This window comes from Rhopalosiphum maidis, chromosome 2 (genome assembly GCF_003676215.2).
Source record: "Rhopalosiphum maidis isolate BTI-1 chromosome 2, ASM367621v3, whole genome shotgun sequence".
In the NCBI taxonomy this organism is placed as follows: domain Eukaryota; kingdom Metazoa; phylum Arthropoda; class Insecta; order Hemiptera; family Aphididae; genus Rhopalosiphum; species Rhopalosiphum maidis.
This window is the reverse complement of record NC_040878.1, coordinates 65,181,675-65,202,745: the sequence shown is the minus strand read 5'-3', so window position 1 is coordinate 65,202,745 and position 21,071 is coordinate 65,181,675. Positions and strand designations below refer to the sequence as shown.

The 21,071-nt window shown below is 27.0% G+C and overlaps 1 protein-coding gene across 1 annotated transcript in view; it reads right to left on the bottom strand.

Annotated features, from left to right (window-relative positions):
• Positions 1 to 21,071, bottom strand: part of LOC113551418 (cytoplasmic dynein 2 heavy chain 1) — a 29,730-nt gene that overhangs the window by 7,627 nt on the left and 1,032 nt on the right. The window contains 57 exon segments of the mRNA XM_026953653.1: positions 3 to 623; positions 703 to 895; positions 1,273 to 1,389; positions 1,474 to 1,617; positions 1,690 to 1,920; positions 2,006 to 2,164; positions 2,235 to 2,398; positions 2,467 to 2,552; positions 2,658 to 2,794; positions 2,864 to 2,884; positions 2,977 to 3,228; positions 4,191 to 4,404; positions 4,521 to 4,964; positions 5,255 to 5,469; positions 5,530 to 5,713; positions 5,772 to 5,937; positions 6,067 to 6,289; positions 6,371 to 6,600; positions 6,686 to 6,796; positions 7,363 to 7,486; positions 7,545 to 7,664; positions 7,785 to 7,893; positions 7,969 to 8,111; positions 8,224 to 8,364; positions 8,672 to 8,777; positions 8,838 to 9,082; positions 9,163 to 9,341; positions 9,400 to 9,497; positions 9,576 to 9,783; positions 10,712 to 10,865; positions 10,930 to 11,037; positions 11,107 to 11,425; positions 11,519 to 11,742; positions 12,868 to 13,170; positions 13,258 to 13,396; positions 13,478 to 13,656; positions 13,874 to 14,065; positions 14,348 to 14,575; positions 14,685 to 14,907; positions 14,990 to 15,129; positions 15,281 to 15,439; positions 15,506 to 15,673; positions 15,757 to 15,911; positions 15,977 to 16,092; positions 16,165 to 16,514; positions 16,578 to 16,815; positions 16,909 to 17,118; positions 17,211 to 17,354; positions 17,417 to 17,547; positions 17,619 to 17,717; positions 17,817 to 18,044; positions 18,121 to 18,313; positions 19,657 to 19,826; positions 19,938 to 20,156; positions 20,227 to 20,378; positions 20,479 to 20,578; positions 20,634 to 20,991. Of these exon segments, the coding sequence (XP_026809454.1) occupies positions 3 to 623; positions 703 to 895; positions 1,273 to 1,389; positions 1,474 to 1,617; positions 1,690 to 1,920; positions 2,006 to 2,164; positions 2,235 to 2,398; positions 2,467 to 2,552; positions 2,658 to 2,794; positions 2,864 to 2,884; positions 2,977 to 3,228; positions 4,191 to 4,404; positions 4,521 to 4,964; positions 5,255 to 5,469; positions 5,530 to 5,713; positions 5,772 to 5,937; positions 6,067 to 6,289; positions 6,371 to 6,600; positions 6,686 to 6,796; positions 7,363 to 7,486; positions 7,545 to 7,664; positions 7,785 to 7,893; positions 7,969 to 8,111; positions 8,224 to 8,364; positions 8,672 to 8,777; positions 8,838 to 9,082; positions 9,163 to 9,341; positions 9,400 to 9,497; positions 9,576 to 9,783; positions 10,712 to 10,865; positions 10,930 to 11,037; positions 11,107 to 11,425; positions 11,519 to 11,742; positions 12,868 to 13,170; positions 13,258 to 13,396; positions 13,478 to 13,656; positions 13,874 to 14,065; positions 14,348 to 14,575; positions 14,685 to 14,907; positions 14,990 to 15,129; positions 15,281 to 15,439; positions 15,506 to 15,673; positions 15,757 to 15,911; positions 15,977 to 16,092; positions 16,165 to 16,514; positions 16,578 to 16,815; positions 16,909 to 17,118; positions 17,211 to 17,354; positions 17,417 to 17,547; positions 17,619 to 17,717; positions 17,817 to 18,044; positions 18,121 to 18,313; positions 19,657 to 19,826; positions 19,938 to 20,156; positions 20,227 to 20,378; positions 20,479 to 20,578; positions 20,634 to 20,991 (10,784 nt within the window).

Below are 21,071 nucleotides of genomic sequence, written 5' to 3'. Positions count from 1 at the left end.
ACCTCGATGTATCGATTTCTGTAAGACTTTCAAGGTCGCCGTTAAATCTGAATCGTTAAATTCGTAATATTGCGACCATCCCTGTGGTATATATGTTCTGCGTTCTAAGACTATGGAATGGAACCAGGCCAAAGCGTATACAGATCGCATTTCGTCTGAAGATTTCCACACCACGTGTTCGTTCTTCCAGATGTCGTAGGCCCGTCTCATATTCCTCTTGACGCCATGCGGTGCTTCATACGCGACTTTAACGCACGATACAATTAATGAATGTTGAATTTTTTCGTTGGGTTCTGCGGTCATCCACACCGCGAACTTCTCGTGCACGTTCTCCAACGACTTAAGCCGTTTTTCCAGCTCCATTAGGAGGGACTCCGAACTCAGATGAATGTTTTTCAAGACAACCCATTTCGGCTGTTTGCATAGTTCCTGCAGTGAATCGACTTCCTTTCGGTCTTCACCTACAGCTATTTCTACACAATTTTCGTGAGTCATTTGTTTGGCCAACATCCTCAGCTCGTCGGATGGATCAGATCCGATGGAGGTTATTATCATCACTGGTTCTGTGTTTTCTCCGACCAATTTGGATAGGCTCAACGTCGATGGCGATAAATCCGTCAGTTCTAAAACGACAGAAATATACACTATAAGAAATTCTCTTTGAAAAATACTAAAATAAAAGCGATCAGTTGTAATGTATACTTAGTTGATTGAGAGAGAATTCTGTCAAAACTTTATGTAGTTTGTCGGGTTTTAATGCTTGTGTTATTAATACTTGTTGAAAACTTGACACGTTTACTAAATTCGGAATACTTGAATTTGTTGTTCCGACAAAGTTCTTCCAAATGTTTTGATTATCAAGTTGAAGCTTTTCGTAAAGTTCTGGTATAGATTCCTTATGTAAGAATATTGTATATTTAAATTTAAATTTAAAATTGGACTATAAATATTTTAATCTGATAAAATATATGTAATAATATAAAATTAAAAGGCGAAGTCCCTGAATGACTAGTCATTGATTGTGACTTTATGGGAACAGGCTTGAAAATACTGGTATAGGAAATAATGAAATAATTATGGTGTTTGATTATATCAAAAAGTTATGCGCTTATATAAATAATGACTAAAATGATTGCAATTTAAAAATAATAATAATTTAACAATAGTTGGTATATTTATAAAATAATATAATACAACGTTATTTCTCTTTGAGTTAATTAAATTTTGAACACTCCGTCGCTAATAAACATCCTCAATATAAATAATATTTACTTTTAACATGTACACATCAAAAGCTCTGTTATCATCAATCCATTTTGGAATATTATCTTTATAATTCAATTCTTCGTCAATATTTGTAGTTTTTTTTCCGATGAACAATTCCCATTCCTGTTTACACAAACGAATCATAAGAGTTAAATATATAATTACCCAATTCATCAAATTGTATAAATAATTTTAAGATATACAAACGTTAGAACCGAAGTCGTTAGGATTCAATTTATATGACAAGTATGTGGCGAATGTCAATTGTTGATCTTTGAATAGCGATCTCGAAACGTAATAATAAACTGTGTGCAACAGTCGTTTTTCTTGGTTCGTACTTCCGGTAGATTCCTGAAAAGTATAAACAGTAAAAGAAATTTCATTGTAATACTAAAATCATTTCACAGTTAATCATTATTATACTTTTAATGTAGACTGAAACAGTTTGACAAATGTCGCCATCGAAATTTGACAAAAACGGTTAAAGACGAAGAAATCTTTCAATGCGAAATATATTTTTGAAGCGTAACTGGAAAACGGCTTGTACACTTGACACTCAAACTCTAATTTGCTCTGCACTTTTAACGAATCATCGAGTGATTTTGATATCTCAGTGCTGTTGGTTTTTATACTGTCTAGCGAATTAAGAAGCTCCTAAATAATTGTATATATTTACCGCTCACAAATATTATAACGTCAGGTTTAGAATTTTTTAAATCATACAAAAAAATGATTTTACTTGATTTTCGAGTATATTCCCTTGGGCGCCAGCCAAGTCCTTCAGTACGTTCTCTTGAAGTACATGCAACTTCGATTTCAATTCTTCTTCCGTGTGCAACAGTTCCAAATGCATGGAGTCTAATTTAGGATTTTGAACTTTCAGTGCGTGTCGTAAAAGCTATGGAAATTGAATAAAACTTCAAAATTTAAAATTATTTGTTTAATTAAAAATATGTATGTTTAGGTACCTGTTCAGTAAGTCCAATGTGATTGAGAGTAAAGTTTACAATAGTTAAAAGAACAGATTGGTCCGAGGACAAGGTCAAGTCAACGGCATTACTGAATAAGTATAATTGGAAATTCTCGTTGTAATCTACCAGTCTGTCTGCAATTTGGACCATTTTTCTACTCCCTAATTATACATATTCGTTTATTTATATAATAATGTTATTGCGAACGTTAAGTATTGTATAAATTTACCTTCAATTATAAAGTCACTTCTCAATACAGGTACGAGTATAGGATCAATTTTGCTTACGTTATATATTACCATCGTTTTACCAAAACTTGAAAAAAAGTTTTTTATATTAATATTAAGGTATACTCATACTATACGAATATTCGATACACATTTGTATTAAACATGATTTATAAGTTATAATGTTGCTTACCGAACAGCTAATTCTAAAATTGAGTATAATTTTGGATTTTCGAATGGTGTAAAGTCTGTTGAATTTACTGGTAATTTTAATTTTAACCACTCCATTATATTGTTATTAGGGTCAATAATCAATGGGTAAAATTTAGCCTATACGAGACATCACACGTACAATATATTATAGTCAATCGTTTGTGTACGGCATATTTGTCAACTTACCGAAATCTGAAGAGTCTTAATCTATTAAAAACAATATGCTTTAATTAAATATGGTACTATAAATAACAAAATATAGGTTAATTATTAAAGCAATAAGTAGGTACAATGTTTACCTGTTTGAGTATTATGGCATTTTGATGCGATGTTTCGTCAGATGGCAAGCCTTCAGTAATCCACTGCAATATCTGACGCTCAGATTCCATGAATTTAGAGAACGAAAATTCATTTGATTTTAATTCGTACTTCCATTTTTCAATTTTTTCATTGCGAATACTATCCGAACATTCAGATAAATATGTCATAAACGCTGACGCTAGCAGTGTACTCGGTAACAGGTTTTCTAAACTTAACGACAGTTCGTTTACCTACGAGAAAACTTTTAATTTACTTTGAATTTTGATAAAATGTAATTAAATATTTTCCTTAATTATATATATAATATACAATATTTATACTATATAACGTGTGAAGTATATTATTCATATTTTCATAATATTACATCATAAATTTATAGCACTATAAGATTTTTAATTTTTTTTTCTAGACATCTATAATAAAGTATGCAACAAAACAATGTGTTTGTATTAGTCAATAATTATCAGTACATAATAATTATCTAAGGTCAAATGTTTGATTATAATATTCTTAAAGTTCAAAAGTGAAAAAATTTCAGGAATTTGATAAAGGTCTATAAAGAAAATTATTAGTTAGTCTTAGTTTATATCTCGTTATTATAGAATAATGAGACATATAATTAAAACTTAATATCAAGTAGTTATATAATTATTAATTATTATAGGTAGGTACCTATAATTATTAAAACAGTTAATTATTTATTGGGTATATTGAAAACATTTATACGATTCTTATCCGTTTAATGGTTGGACAAGTACAATAAATGTTACTATTTATATGATAATTTCAAATTTGGTACTGCAGCATTTAATTATATTTTTAAGTTTTTAACTTTATAACTTTTTACTTTAATACATTTCCTCTTGTATATTATTTGTGCATAAATAATAAATTATGAATTTATGTATTAAGTATTTGAGAAAAATTAGATAAAATTGTATTAATTTAATTTGGATGATGTATCCAATCTTATACTATAAAAAATGAAAATATTTCCTTTTATTGTGCTTATACATAATATAATATAATTTAATTTAAATATATGAATGAGTTGTAAATTTGTAATTGTGCAACGAGCATAGACGATTTAATATTTGAATTTATTATAAATGTATAGTTCATATTCCAGGCTTTATTTATTTAATAAACTTAATTTTATAACATATTTGAAATACCAATTTCATACAAATACCTGTAAGCCCCATCTCGAAAATTCATCGTCCAATTTTTCAACAAGTTTTTGGGCTGCTTCTATTGTCTTTTTTTCTTTGTTGATGTTCAATTCGATTTCTGCCGCTTCTTTAGTATTAACAGTTAACTGCTCTCTTAATTCTGACACGTTCTTCTCGACACTGTCCAACCCATCACTTAAAAGTTCTATTTGCTCTTCGGCTTTTTGCAACTTTCTGTATCAAACAAATGAAACAAATGCGTTTTGCATGACCGTACATAACAATTTAAAGCATCAACTGCAAAGTGTAACTCAGTAACACATATATTAATATATAAATTATATAATTACGATTTCAACGAAGTGTGTTCAGTTTCCAATGGTTTTATTTTGTGAAGTATGTGAGAGTACTCGACATTGGCTACGACCCACGAAGCCAGCGGGGCCGCCGCCGCCGATGCCCTCTTCGCGTTTTTTGAATCGAATGAATCGCGTTTGGTCTTCAAAAGCCTCTCCACCGAGTCCCTATTGGCTTCCGAAATCCTTCGCGCGTCGAAAAATCTTATATCTTCCTTGACGCCCCTCTTTGCCAAAAACGTTTTCATACTGTTCCATGACGTGTCCTGTATTCCCATAAGCCGCAGCACACCCTCTAATATATCCCTGATCACTTCTGGCGGGGCTCGAAGTGATCGGATCTCAGTGAGCGCTTCCGATTTTATATTGCTTACGGCTGCCTGAGACTCTTCAATCAGTGGTTCCACTTGCGCTAGTTCTTGGTCGATTTCTTTTTTCCTATAATGTATATTTCTACTTAATTTTTAGTCACGTTTCAAGATACCATTCGCGTATATATATATATTTAAAAAATTGAAGGTAATTGAAATTATAGTTAACACTTTAACGCGTTATATTTTTTGTTTACTTACCTATTTATTTTAACACTGTAGACCTAATATTTTAAGAAAATTTGTTTTATAATAGTTGATTTGAATAATTTATATTTTTATACCTTTAATTGCATATCAGTTTTAGTTCGTTATTTATTTATAATATTAAGTATATTATACTAGGTTATCAGCTACCTCTGGTTTAAAATATCATTTTTTGTTTGAAATTCTTTTCTAAGACTCTCCATTTGCTCTTTTTTCGTATTAGCTCCTTGCATGGTTCTAGATATCATATTCAGGGCTTGATTGGCTTTTTCTTGTTTTTCCGCTAGTTTTGTTTCTTGAACTCCGGCGTCAGATTTCAATTTTGCCACGATGTTTCTGGCATCGATTAATTTAGACAATCCAGCCTTTGAAATATTTAATTATAAAAACGATTTTAAAATACATTATATTATAATTTATATTACTTTTAAATGTGCCATTCTTTTATTAATTGATTCTTGTTTGTTTGTCAGTAAGATACTAAATGTTTGTATAAACGATAAGTAACGTCTTGGACAAGTATTCATCCAGGTTGCAGCTTCTCGGTGGATACTAGCAAAGTAGGACATATGTTCATTAATATTTGAAAATTTGTCTATTATTTTATTTCTGAAATTTATATTTGAATAATTAATAATGAAATTTATTGAACGGTTTCAGTAATAACTTTTTGAAAATTAATTCCGGTATTATTTCCATAGTTTTGTCATCCCATCTATCAAGCCATATGATGTGACTGTGATCTAGCACTGCCGGGCTATTTTCTATACAGTTGTTGAAAAATTCACTTTCTGAATCCAAAATCATCACGACGTGTAAATTATTTTTTACTCCTGAAATTGAACAAATATATATTTTAGTTAATATTTGACAATGGCTGTGTCTTATATTAACAAAACTAATAGCCTAAAGGTGATCACTAATCAATTATTATATTGTAAGTACTGTTAATATTGACATGCTTTGTGTAAAAAAATTGGTCGGTGTTCCATCGAAATTCTGTTGAGACATCTGATCTTTGAGAGGTGCACACAGTGATTCTAATTCTTCATTTTGATAGAGCCCCATCACTTCACCAGACACTATTAAACAACTCACGATATCCAGTACTTCATTGTTTACAATGTGATATTCCTCGACAACATAATAAACCTCTTCGTTGTCTATCCCGCATGTCTGCATTATCTAATTAAAACAAAAAACATATTTTTATTTTTTATGTAAGCAATATTCGTATTATAAAATCTTTATGTAAATATATAATACCGCTTTGAGGTCATTTTTAAATGCATTTAAATTAAAAATTGGTCGTATTTTAGGAAATACAACTGTTGCATTATGTCTGGATGCTACGATTCTTACGGCCAAGTTTCGTCCTATTCCCGAACGTCCTACCAATAACATACATCCACTAGGGTTTGTCAAAACCCTTTCACAATAGGCTGTAATAAGGTATAGTAATTCTGTGTTCAACTCAATCTCTTGATTCGTGGTTTCTAAATTAAATTTAAAAACGTAAATAATATTAAATGAAAACTATATGATAGTGATAGATAGACAAATTATTTAAATTTAAAATACCATTTGTGACAATGCATTTTTCAATTATTTTTTTCCATTCTTCTATGTAAACTTTTGAAAGTGAACCAATATGTTTTGGATCAATTTTTCTTTCACAGATATAAACAACATCTAAAATAATATATTTATATGTGTGATAAATAGATGATGGAATAGTATTTCAAAACTGTAGTCTAACATAGAGATAAATTATTTATAGTATTCATAATTATACTATAATTTGTTCTGAAGTGATTTACGACCAAATTTGTATAATTATTTATTTTCGAAAATATTAAAATCATTCAGTATTTAAATAATATTTTTAAATGGTACAGGGATGCCCGTGAAAAGTTGTCCACTACTCCGCTTGTCAAAAATTTAAATAGTTACCGCTAACTCATAAACAATAACTATACTCATCTGAAATTTGTTTTTACGTATCGATGAAATATTCCGTTTTAAAGTAATAATGTATGATATCATGTCATTGCATTAAAAAATAAAAATAAAACTTAAAAAATAGTAACAAATTATTGCATTTTAAGTTCTGGGTAGAGCAAGCATGTATATTGTTTTTATATTAAAAACATTAATAGTTTTTGAAATAATGAGTAATTTGCGATAAAATAATCACCTATTATTTATAACTAATGTTAATAGATACCTATTATATTATAATAACACTATAAAATCACCTTCATATTTAAAATTTAAACGAAGATCTGCATAAATCTTTTGAATTATTTCTTCAAATTTTGACTTATCTTCATATGTCACTAGCCGATCATTAAAAATGCGGTTTGCTTCGAAAAACAAAACCTGAAATATTGGTTTTATTAACATTGAAGGGATAGGTAAATAATTTTTTTTCTTTTACTTGAGCTGCATTGTTTTTATCATTAAATCGGTATCGGCTTAGATTTTTACATAATTCAACTAAAATATGATTTGTAAATGTATAATGAGGCGTCTGTACCATTGTAAATGTTTCTCTAGTCTATAAAGATGATAAGATTATTAATGCACATTTTTTGTATTTTAAAAATAAAATTAACTTTATTGTTACGATTATCGATTACCTACCCGATAACTGACTACATAATAAATTAATAAATACCTTAACTAATAAATCTACTATTGCATTTGTAATTATTTCTGATTTGTCATCTATTACAGTGCTTAAGTATTCTGAGCAAATCTTTTGAAGTTCGTGTTTTTGTGGTGTTCTATAAATTATTTCAATGTTTGAAAATATATTACTTTTTTAATAAATAATAGTTTTCACATTTTTTTTTATTTACTCGATATGTAAAATGTTACTAGCCGATACAAGCCTTGGGTTGATTCCGTCTATTGAAGTTAAACTATTTATTATTATAATATTAGAGTCAATTCCCATCCACTCCAAAGTAGTAGGCTCATAAAATCCTCCAAAAAAAATTAACTAAAACATATTTAATTTTCATTTATAAATTTCGACAGAATTAATAATAATTTTGCCTTTTCAAAATACTACAATTTATATAAGTAATTATTGTTATAAATGTTACTCTCACTTGTTGTAAAAATGCAGCTAGATGAATAGAACCCCATTTATCTGGTTTGACGTGATTTAAATTTTTGAGATGTAATATTAATCGTTCTGAATTTTTTGGTCGATAAATTCTACCTTTATTGTTAGAAACTACCACACACATCTTAAAAACAATAAGGCATATGAACATTAAATAAATATTAATTATTATAGTTGAACTTAGACTAAAACAATTAACTAAAAAAAATTAAGGTAGACAAACTCTACTTATAAAATATATTTTATTTAAAAAGTTTAAATTGATATTCATCAATGGCAATACAAACATTTAATAATATAAAATACTATCAATAAATTTATAAGATAATAAGTGTGTGGATCGCCAAGATGAAAACTGCACACTCTTGTAAGTTAATTATATGAATCTGATTTATTAACATATGCAGTTTTATTTTAAGGTCAATAAGTACCTGTGACATTTTTAATAAAATCTGTTCAGGTGACGTTTGAGCACTACAATGAATTGTGACGCATTCAATTCCTCTTAAAAGATTGATACATTTAAAAATAATTTTGCTGAAAAATAAAAAGCTTATGTCGTACCTAGTGATACAATTTTAACGAATCATTATATACCTTTTACCGGAAGCCGATGGTCCGACAACAAAAATTGATTTACTGTGTTGTATCCATTTGACTAAGATATCAGAAGCATTTGCTATTCTTGGTGTTTCAATTAAATCACCGATTTTGTTTCCAAATACATTTGAGTTTTCCGTGTCTAGTAAATTGTAAGCTTCAATATTATCTCTGATTTCGTTATAACAGTAATATTTTACGTCATTTGTTTCCGGCATATACTCTCCAAACATTTCAAAAACCTTTTTAAACATTAAATATCATATTGTTATATAATGAATAGTATGATATTACTTTGTTGTTTTTATTATATATTTTATACCATTGTTGTAAATTTATCTCTATGTGATGTAATTAAATTAGCTCCCAATCCGTTAATTAGACAAATTATGAAGTGAGATTTTGATTTAACATCGGTTAAAAGATGTAAAACATTTTTTACTGTTGAAATCGTTGAACACGAACTTACAAGTTGTCCGTTGATTTCCAGCCATTTCATAGCTTTAAAATATTTCATAAGATTAAAAATTCTATAGAACTATTTTAAAGTTTATTTTACCTTTATATAATTGAGGTTCGTAATCTTTTACAATATTACTATCGGGAATTGTATTAATCCAAGAATCGATTACATTTTTTATACTAGTGTCTTTTTCGCTGCAGTAAAGGTAAAAACAAATGCAATAGGTAGTTTTATTTTTAGAATTGTTGATTATAATATTTAAATTATATTACCTAAGAAGAATTATACCCATTCTCGATACAGTCGCAGGAGATGCATGTTTAAGAGAATGAGTTTCAAAAATAAAATTTATATTATTTCCAAATTGAATTCTCCAACCAGAAGGTAATGTCAATAATCTATTATCATCCAAGACTGAATTGAGCGATTCTATCCATTCGGGATCCACATCTCCATCAAATATTATCCATGAAATAATATCTATAAAATATTAACTTAAATTAAAATGTATAATTATTATCAGAAATAATAATCATAATCTATGTGAAAAACCATTGAACAAATTGTAAGTACCTATTAATTAAACATGATGGTTTTATTAAAAAATGTAGTTCTTGTGCGTATGTCTTTAATGGCAAAAGAAAAATTGATTTTAGCCTAAATGACCGTGTTAAGTTAATATTGTAATATTTAAATTGTGTTTATTTTTGTTGAACAATTTGCTATTAAGACTTATAATTTAAAATAAAATTGTATAAGAGGAACAAATAACTATCAATTTAATTTCACCAAGAGAGATTTTTTAAGTAAGCTATCTCCAACAGCACAACTCTTTACTAACCAATTTCTTCTTGAGTAAAAATGTAGAGCTCGTTTTTTTTAAATATTATTAGGAAGTACCAAAAAGAGCTTATCAATAACTAATTAAAATCCAAAAAAATAAAGTGGAGAATACTACAATAATATTTTAATGCCCAACACATTACCATACGTGTATATTATATTTATGTATTTGTCTATTTTGGCTATGCTGCCAAGTTATGAGAATACATTTAAATATTATTTAAATGTATTACAATATTGTATAAAATTTATATATTTGTCTTCTTAAAATCACAGATGATTAAATATTTTCCATAATTTATTTATTTTTACGGTAATCTGTATTACATATTTTTTTTATTTTATTCCTGAAAAATTTGAGTTATTCAAAAATATTTGTAATGTATATAAAAATAATTAAAAACTAAGATTACTAGTATATATGAAAACAATTTTTTTCTATTTTTCTATTTTTTTTAAATTTTAAGTGTTTTGATCTAGACCGATTCATTTAAAACTAAAGAACTATCAATAATATTTAGTTATTTTTATTGTTATTGTGACACACAAATAAATCGTTTTTTACCGGGATTCTCTGAATATGCTTGTTGAGCAGCTTTGCTGATTATGCCATCAATCCACTGACGCGTATCCAAATCTACTTTTCCTAATAGCTGCGATCGTGATTGAGCTTTTGGATTTATTTTATGTATTTTTATATTATTGTTAGTCGTTAAGGCCTGAAAAACACAATAACTTATTTAAGACTATTCGAAAATTAACAAAGCTTTTATATTTTATTACGCGTGACAATAGTTGAATTATTGTTGTTTTTCCAGTCGACGGTGGACCCATAACCACTACTCCCATACGTTGTTGTAACTGTTCGTAAAGTTCAATACATTTTTGTTCCTTAATAAATTATAATGTATATTTAACACAGTCAGATCTCGTTAAATGGATTTAAATTAAATGATTTACTTGTCTTGGATTAATTTGTAATTCCATATCCTCGGCTGCTTTTCGTATTTTTTGTGTCAATGTGTCATATATTTGAGTATTGTTTGTTACTTTAAATTCAGGAAATATGTTTGAAATAAGTGATTTAAATAGTACACTATCATCAAACGTTAACTTTGAAATCGTGTTCAATTCCAACGCTTGTACGGCCACTGAACATTCTTCTGAAAGTGATTTTAAAGTCACTGCCGAAGCCTTTAATATTGTACCGCAAAAACCAATTACCGTCTTCAAAGCTCGAAGACCCCAATCATAATGTTGTTGATTACTCAACAATTGCCTAACAAAATAGATTTTATTATTAAATTTATTATAGTTTATAGTTAGCATACACTATTTATTATATTATATTATTAATTCAATAAAATTTTACTTGGCAGAATTAAACGTTTCTACTAGTTTTTTAGCTATCGTTTGCGGATGTTTAAATCCTTCGGCGTGAAGTGCTACATTAGCTATTAAAGTTTGATCTGGTTTACTCATAATTACAGGTCTGAAAAGTTGCTTGAGATTGTCGGGTAATTTATTTCTACCACCATAACCTTGTCCAGCTGGATTTAATGTTACAAATATTCCCGCATTCAAATTCAAATCAATCTGAAATATATCATTTTTAAATCATTAAATAAAATATCATGTGGTTCACTCCCAAAATTGGCATACATTTATAACTTAACTACAACCGTGTTTAATATGCAATTTGTATTTTGGACATTTAAACTTTTAATAAGTACCTATATATTATTTTATATTGTGATTGTCGGAAAACTATATTAAATAGTTAATTGGTATGTATATTAATATTGTGTTAAATAGGGTTAGAATATTTATTATAAAAATATACACTTCAAACAATCAAATAAAAAATAAAATACGTTATTAAATTGTCTTATTCGTTATGCATTGAAAATATTATACAAAACATTCTATGCAATAGATTATTAATAGAACAAGATTCTTATGCATTTCGGCAAATTCTGACACCAACTATAATACCTATTTTTAAATATTTTTATAATTTCTATACACAATAAATTAATAATAATAATAAAAATACATTTTTAAATATTTTTTTTTTAAATCTAAAATTGTATAACTTATTATATTGTATTATACAGTAAAACCTCAATTTAAATAAATTTTCTGTTTACCTAACGAATTATTTTTGAGAACCACGAGCTTGTAAACGAAATCGAAACATTTTACGAAAAAGTACAATTTATAAAAAATAATAAACAAACAAAACTCACTAATTAAATATTTCTCAACAGTCAACAATAAATTAAATGGATAAATATGTAATAAGATAATAAGATTTATTATATGATATATATTATATATATTTGATCTTTATTTTTTAATAACTTCAAATTTTTTTTTCTAATACAATATAGAATATGAAATACCTATTTATATTATATATATATATTAATTCTATTTAACGAGTTTCTCTATATTGTGATTTTTTTTTTGTTCTCCATGCGATTACGTAATATGGAAGTTTCACTGTATATCCTTATATTAAATACATATAAAACATATCACGTGCATAGCATTTTTTTTAAAGCAAATTGTAATATTTTAAACGGATATTTAAAAGTAGTGTCTTTAATACTTAACTAATGCCAATCGTAATTTTACTATTTAAAAGAGCCAGATTAAATAATTTCCTAAATCAAGTTTTACATAAGAAATTATGTTTTGAGAACTTAAATTTCGAACCTTCTGATTTTCTAATACGAAGCTAGTTTCTTTGTTTTTAATCGCTTCTTGTATTGGGTGTATTCTAGTTGAAATCATCGACAGTGTGGAATCTTCTAGGCGATTGAATTCGTCAAAGCATCCCCAAGCTCCACATCTCGCCAAACCGATTAATATTCGGGTTAAAGATTTGATATCTATGCCTTCGTCACAGTTAAAAACCAACACTTGTCGGCCAAATAAATAACCGAGCGCTTTGATCGACTCTGTTTTTCCGGTACCAGCAGGTCCGTATGGATTCCCTCCAAATCCCATGCTCATTGCCTGACCATAACAAGAACGTTGTCATTCATTAAATCTGTAGCCAGTCATAGTCTCATAGGCACATTTAATGCTTAAGATAATACATACCTGAGTGAGTGTTAGATAACAGTTATCCGTGAGTGGCGTGTGAACTAATTTAGGCGATATCCCTTGGTATTCGTACGAATACGTAAATTCCGAATCCACCATTCTAATGATTATTTCACCGCCAGAATGTGAGTAAAACCTTTAAAATAAATACATTGATTGATTCGTGTTATTTTGTGAACAATTATGAAATATTAGGCAATACACATTAAATCTAAACCTTATTCTTTTTTGCCATTCCCAATCGTGGATAGACGATACTCGAGAGTTAATAAGTTCGTCTACTACACTAATATGATGTATTGTGTCTAAAATTAGGCTTTTTACTTTTAAGTGTAGCACATTCTCTCCTCTTACAGAACTTTCAAAATTTAATGCTGTATAAGTATCTAGTTGATTCTAAAATTGTTACAAAACAAAAATTTTCAATTTTTATTTAAAACAATATAAAAATATTAAAAATAAAGAAATACAATTTATAAAAAATATTGATGATTATAATTTGCATTGACAACAATTATTATTGATTCCCTATGCTAAAATAAGAGTATTAATAATTAATACTTAATTTGATTATTAATTTATAAATATTATATTTAAAATATTATTCGGTTACTTTTAAAGACTTTTGTAATTGTTGTAATTGTTGTTTTTTTATTGCGTCTTCACATCTTGAACTAAAGAGCACTTCATTTACCATACATAAAATCTGTGACGGATACTTCAAAGGGTCTAGTTCTTTTAGACAGTTCATAAAACATATTTTCAACGTATTAGTTATTTCTTGAACAAGCAATTTGAGCCATTCCTGCGAAAAATAATTATATTAGGACATTAATAACTTAATTATAGGTACGCCAATCAAGTTTCAAAAACTGTTTTATAATGTATAAATTAATTAAAATTTTTTATTTCAGTTGAATACAAATTAATGCGACAAACTGAAAAACTAATTTAAATGTTTTAAACTAAAATATTTACATTAAGATTTAAATAATAGCATTGTACAGTTTTAATTGTAAATAACCATTCAAGCTGTAGTATGATATAAACTTTCAATAGAAATAAAAAAAAAAATGTTTCATAATACCTCGATTTGATTAGATACTTGTACCGGCTTGTCAAGATTTACTATTTCATTTTGAGGTGATTCTATTGCTACTATATTTCCCGATGAATTGAACTGTACGTTTTGTACACCACTAAATAGTTTTTTAAGATGGGCTTGTACAACGGATACTTTTTTTGTTTGTCCAATCATTTCTAATAGATCTTCATCACTGAGAAAGTAAAATCTTGGAAAACTTTTTCGTTTATCCTTTATATTTTAAAATAACAATTTATTACCATCATTAAATAGTAGTATAATACATAATTCAGAACATTAAAAATTATTAAAGTAAATTAGTAGGTACACATTTGTTCACCTCAAGAAAATCGTTTAAACTCTTTTTCGTTGTTGCTAATAAATTAAGCATGGATTCTAACAAATTTTTGATGTTGTTTATTTTCAAAAACTGTAAAACTTTTGAATCTAAAGATTGCTGTAATATATATTTAAAATCTCTATCCACTCTATCAAATCTCAATTTTACTTCTTTATCGATTTTCAGTGCACCACTACCAAATATTGGGTCTAAGTATAGCCACCTATCAAGATTAACGTTTAATTAATGTATATTATTTATTAACTATTAATAATATTTTAAACTAAACCTATCGAATGACTCACTTTCTTTGTATATGTGAAAATTGTCTTAGGTATGCATCAAGCTCCATTAATCTACCTTCCCATACATTAGATTTATCTAAAAATTGTTCGTCGTTAGAGGTATTTTTTATTGACTGTAATAAACATAATTTCTCTCCGATCTATCCCAATAAAACATAATATTTCGGTATAGACAATTATTTTATAAAAATATGCACATTTAACTTCTGCGTTTTGTATATTAATACAGATACGCTATGTTAAGACTACAAATTGCGATTGTTTTTTTTTAAGTGGAGACATTTGCCTTACCGAGCTGAATATTGTTTTAAAATCGTTGATGATCCGAATGGTATGGCCTTTAGAGTCAACATAGTTTATAGTAGAGAAATGTGTTTCAAATTCCCACATATCTAATTCAGATAGTGCTTGTCTGATTGTAATTTCATTAGTTGCTTTAGTATTTAATTCCTTCGAAAATAAATATAATTACATTTTTAGAAATCTTAAATATTTGATATTTCACTTTTTTTTTACCTGTAAACTAATTAGTTTTTCTTTGATTTTATCTTTCACTAAAATAAAATCTTCAAATTTCAGTTGTTCAGTATGTTTATACGGAATTCCAATTATTGAAAACATTTCGATCCAATGTTTTTCTGTAAAGGTTTCTCCCTGAACATATTTTATACAAAGGGAAAAGGCCTAAAATCGACATATTTTTACAAAATATGTATTATTATTTTATATTTAAAATTAACCATATAGCCATAAATTATCATGATTACTTTTAATGTTTCTAATTCATTGTGTATTTTGATTGTTAACGGAGATGTAGTCATTTCTTTAAGTTTCTCTTGCCATTTTAAAATAAAATCCATACATTTTTTGTAAGCTTTACCACGAAATTCAATCCATTTTTCTCGTCCAATGTCTTGTAAACCTAAAATTAATTTTTACCAATATTTTTTAGTACATTGCATTTTATATTATAGAAATATTTTTAACCTAAATTAAATTCATCGTAAAGGCCCCATATGTTTTCTAACTGCTGCAAATCATTTTCGATTGAATCATATGAACTGAAGTCCGGTATATCAATATAAGCATCTTTACAGTCACATCTATACACCAAATAAAAGTTTATTTGAAATTACATATAATTTTTATACTTGATAATTTTTTGATAATCATACATTATTTTTTCTTTCTTTTCTTTAAGCGTATTCCATTCGATACGACTATTTTTTAAAAATTCAACAATTTTTTTCAATTTTGAGTTATTTTCATCTTCAAAACCTTTTGGTTTGTATTGTTGCCACTTTGAATGAAATTTATCGAACATATTTAAAACGCTTTGCATTTCTGCCGTTAAATTACTTTTCATTGTATCTATGTGCTGTTTCATAATCATTTGATGATTTTCCAGCATATTTTTAAAATTTTCCCAATTAGATAAGGCCTGGTTCATTTTGTCTACTTTTTCATTTGTCCAATTTGATAAGACTTTTTGTTTTTTTACAATTTCCAAGACTACAAGATTCATCTAAAATGAAAAAAATGTTATCGGTTTCCATTTTATGAAAAATATTTGTTATAAAGATTTTACTTCAATTGAGGAATCAATTATTTTTTTATGGTTATTGTTCACTTCTTTTGCTGACGAAGTTTGTTGTTGAAGTGTTTCAACTGATTCTTCGATAAATTTGTTCAATTTAGCAATATCAAATAAAATTGATGAATGTAGTAAAGTTGACATTGTATCCCAATAACGACGATTGTGTGTTTCCAATTCTAATCGCACAGCTGCAGTGCTAACAATAAAACACTCGACATTCAACTCAGCACTACAATGTTGAATAATTACGCAAACAATTAATTTTACATTTATTGTATAAGTACATAATTTTTTTTTATAATATATTAAATAAAAAATTCACCAGTTAAATTTAGCTATCTGTTGACCCCACGATTTTGAGGATCTAAAATTATTTTCCCAATCGTGAGCAGTTTTAATATTTTCTTGAATCATTTTCTCCATGTCTATTGATCCGAGGGCAACTCTATTTTCCCATTCTTTTAAAATATTTTCTAATCTTTCAAATAAATTTTCGGCTCTTAAGAACAACTTAGTAAATTTGAGAGCATTACTAATAAGAATAACAATCATACATTATTAAAACGATTAAGTATAAAATAAATATAGATATAATATAAAAATATAATAACTATTTTTACATACCGATCCACAATGGATCCAAATATTGAAACGGACGAATCTACTATACCACGAAAACCAATTGGTACTGATATAAATTTTTTCAGTTGAGAAAAATACTTCATTCTTATCTCTTCTATTGGAGGGTTAAATTTTAACTGCCTCTGCCTAAAAAAATTTAAAATGTATTGAACCATTATTAATTAAAATATTTTATATCCATATTATACCTGTATACAATTTCTATTCTAAAATCTGGCAAATGTTGGTTTAGAGCTTCTAGTCCTATTTGATACCTATGGTTTAAAGCTTTATATATTTGAAAATCCAAGTGTGTTTTCCAGGCTTCGCAGTTGGAGAACTTTTGGAAATACGATCGATATAATTTAGATATATTTAAGTAATAAAATATAAATGTGTGCTATGTATTACTTTTTCCTCGACTTGTCTTACAATATCCCTGATGCTTTTTAATTCGACCTTCCATTGATGTTGTTCTTGCAAAATATCTATGGCCATAAGATTTATAATCTAAAATATGTTATTAGTGCCATAAAATATATTTTATATTTATTGTATACAATTATAATAAAATAAAAAGTTTTACTAACATTAAATTATTTAGCTTACCTTATTGGATATGGATTGGTGGTAATTAGCTAACGTTTGATTTTCGAGTGATATTTTCTCCATTAGTTTTCGCATTTCAAGTACATAAATATCAACAGATTGGATATCGGTCCATGTCACACGTTGTTGCTGTTTGACAAGATTTAACAATTCAATCGCTGACAACAACATCATAGGCCTTTGTGATGAAATCATTCGATCCCCTATTGTATTGTGAAAAGAAGCTATCTGAAGTTTGTAACAAATTTTTATGAAGAACCATTCACATACTAAATATTGTTGAATAAATATTTTAGTTTCATACTTGTTCGAGAGATTTTGCTTGCCGTATAAATTTGCTTCCCATATCCGACACTTTTTCTATCTCTGACGGAATAACGTAGCCAAGAATTTTTAGCATTTTTACCTCTCTAATAAGTAATTCTATATCTGGATTAAAATTTACTTTCATAAGTTTATTTGATTGAAAATAAATCACAGGATCGTCAGAATTTAACCTTTAAATAGAAGCTAATCATAGAATTATATTTATATCGATTATTAATAACTATTGTTCAGTGTCGAATTGGCATGCATATTATTGTCAGTATACCACCTTATATATGAAAACTATGAGTAATTTAATTAAAGAGATTTTTATCTATTGACTAAGTTTTCAATGTTTTAATTATTAATAAACTTTGTGTATATTTAGTTCATCGTGGGCAATATAAACTTTTTAATAATAAAATAAAAAATAATTTATTAAATGCAGAATTATGCAATTAAGTTAATTAAAAATTAAAAATAAATTCATTTTTTTTTAAAGAAATTTCAAATATGTGTAAAATAAGGTACAATTTGTATTCGGATTATTGGTTATCGTAACTAGTTACCACCAACGGTTTTATAAAGTTCAATTCTATCTATCTATTCTATTCTCGAAATAATAATTATTTTTTTTAATAATATTGTAGCCAATTAGAATGCAGAATAACCTTTATCTTGTTTCTATTAATTAATAACAAAAGAATAATGCTACTCAGTTGCTTACATTAGTTACATTTATTATGATTTGTGTGAAACTTTTTCCGCATTGCATGTACCTACATTTTGTGATAAGACCATTACCATGATTTATCAAATTGTTGAAAATATTCAATTAATTTATACCATGGTGAAGGTGGTTATTTAAATGTGACTATTAATGACTAGTAAAATTGTTTAACTAAACAATATTATTTATTCATTTAATTTAGTAAATAATAAAAAAATTTCTGAACACTGACCACTTAGACGGAATACGCACAGTGACGGTGAATACGACAAATACCTCTAGTGTACTGAAAGTTTCTAGATAAACACAAGTAGTTTCTACCACGCTTAACCGTAAATTACTTATTTTCTTCTGGTTTTGTAGAAATTAACACGAAATAATTATTAGACTGAATACTTTTACAGTTATACAATATGAGAATACTAATTTTTTCTTTATTCATTATTTGTTTTTATTTATTTGAGAGAATATTTTAGTATAACAAGGTAAACAATACGTAAAACTATATTCAGCATTCATGATGGTTATACAACAACCACTCTTATAAATCATATTTATTTATTTGAGTAATTAGAAAGAAATTATCAATACAATTTGTATCTGCGATTAGAGATAACGGCAAAGATCCATATAGTTGTTAAAAGTTTATTTTTTTATTAAAATAAAATCGTTTTCTAGAATTAGTTTCAACGTTAAAATGTGGGTTCCTAATACCTATGTATTTTTTATAATAATACGTTTATAACTATTAAATTATTTACATAGATGTAATAAATATTTTTTGTATCTTTTAAATAGCTATACCTAAAGCTTTTGTTAATGACTGCAGATCTTCTATCTTTTACCCAATTACCATAAGTTTCTGTAACCATATTGTTTATTATTTTCTTTTGAACCGTTAATGTGTCTTTCAGTTGTTCATAACCATTTAAATTTGTTAATATACGATCGCTTACTTTTTCGATATCATTTAACTGAAATAAATATATTAAAACTAATAAACGGAATTTAAAATATAAATATCAAATAGTAACAAATTTTTCAACATAAGTTTCAAAATTTGTGATTTATTAGAGTATCCTAACCTTAGCTTCCTGTTGTTTCAATGAATATAAATTTCGTACAATAGGTTCTAAACCAGCTAATTCTAGTACATTCATTTTTTGTTCTCCTTCGACATTATCTCCCATCGCACTGATAATTTGTTTTAGACAATTTAGAAAATTTTCCAACTCTCCTTTGAGTTGAACATACATTTTTGGCCTTTCTATAATTTCTTGGTAATGAATGAATTCGTGAATCAGCTATTTAAGAATGAATAATAATAGTTAAAATATATAATTAAAAAATATAATAATTATTGATTTTTATTACTTCTACTGTATTTGATTTTTTACGATTAATCAAATTTCGAAGTTTCCCAGCAATTAGGTCTTCGGCTGGTTGTAATTTTTGTTCAAATTTTTCCACAGCAGCTTCCCATTTCTCTTTAGTATATGTATTTAACTGACTTACATCATTGAATTCTAAATATACAATAATATTAATTATTTTAAAGTGTACGTTATGTATATCTAGTTAATAACGTAAATAAAAGTATTAAAAATATATTATATTAATGTTTACCGATAAATGATTTTAAATTTTCGGATGTCCTTAATTTTTCTTGTTCGTATACAGTCAATAATTTTATCATTTGATTATTCACGCTTAATATTGATATTATCTAAAATAAATATTTAATTAAAATAAAGTCACTCATATTTATGTTTAAGACTAACTTCTTTAATATGATTGGAAAAGGTGATTAAGTTTTTCGGCAAAAATGTTGGACCATTCCATTTATGATAAGTGTAATTCGGCCAATATAACATAGTCAACTGTTCACATGTTTTAATCCATTTATTACAGATTTTCATACACATCTTTAACATATCGATATTTTCATTATGATCTCCAGTCCATATATTCATATCACTTGTGGTTCGTTGAATTAGTTTTATTATACTGTTTCCGATAACTTCAAATATGTGTTCCATTCTGGCTTGAGGATATTTAATTTCTTCAATTTTCCATATATCATCTAGACAATTATGTACATTTTCTAAGCATTCTTCCAAGTCCTGAATTGACGATTCTCTAAAATAAAAGATTATATTAAGATTATGAGTATAATAATATTATATGTTTATGAAATATTATTTCATATAAAAAATAAA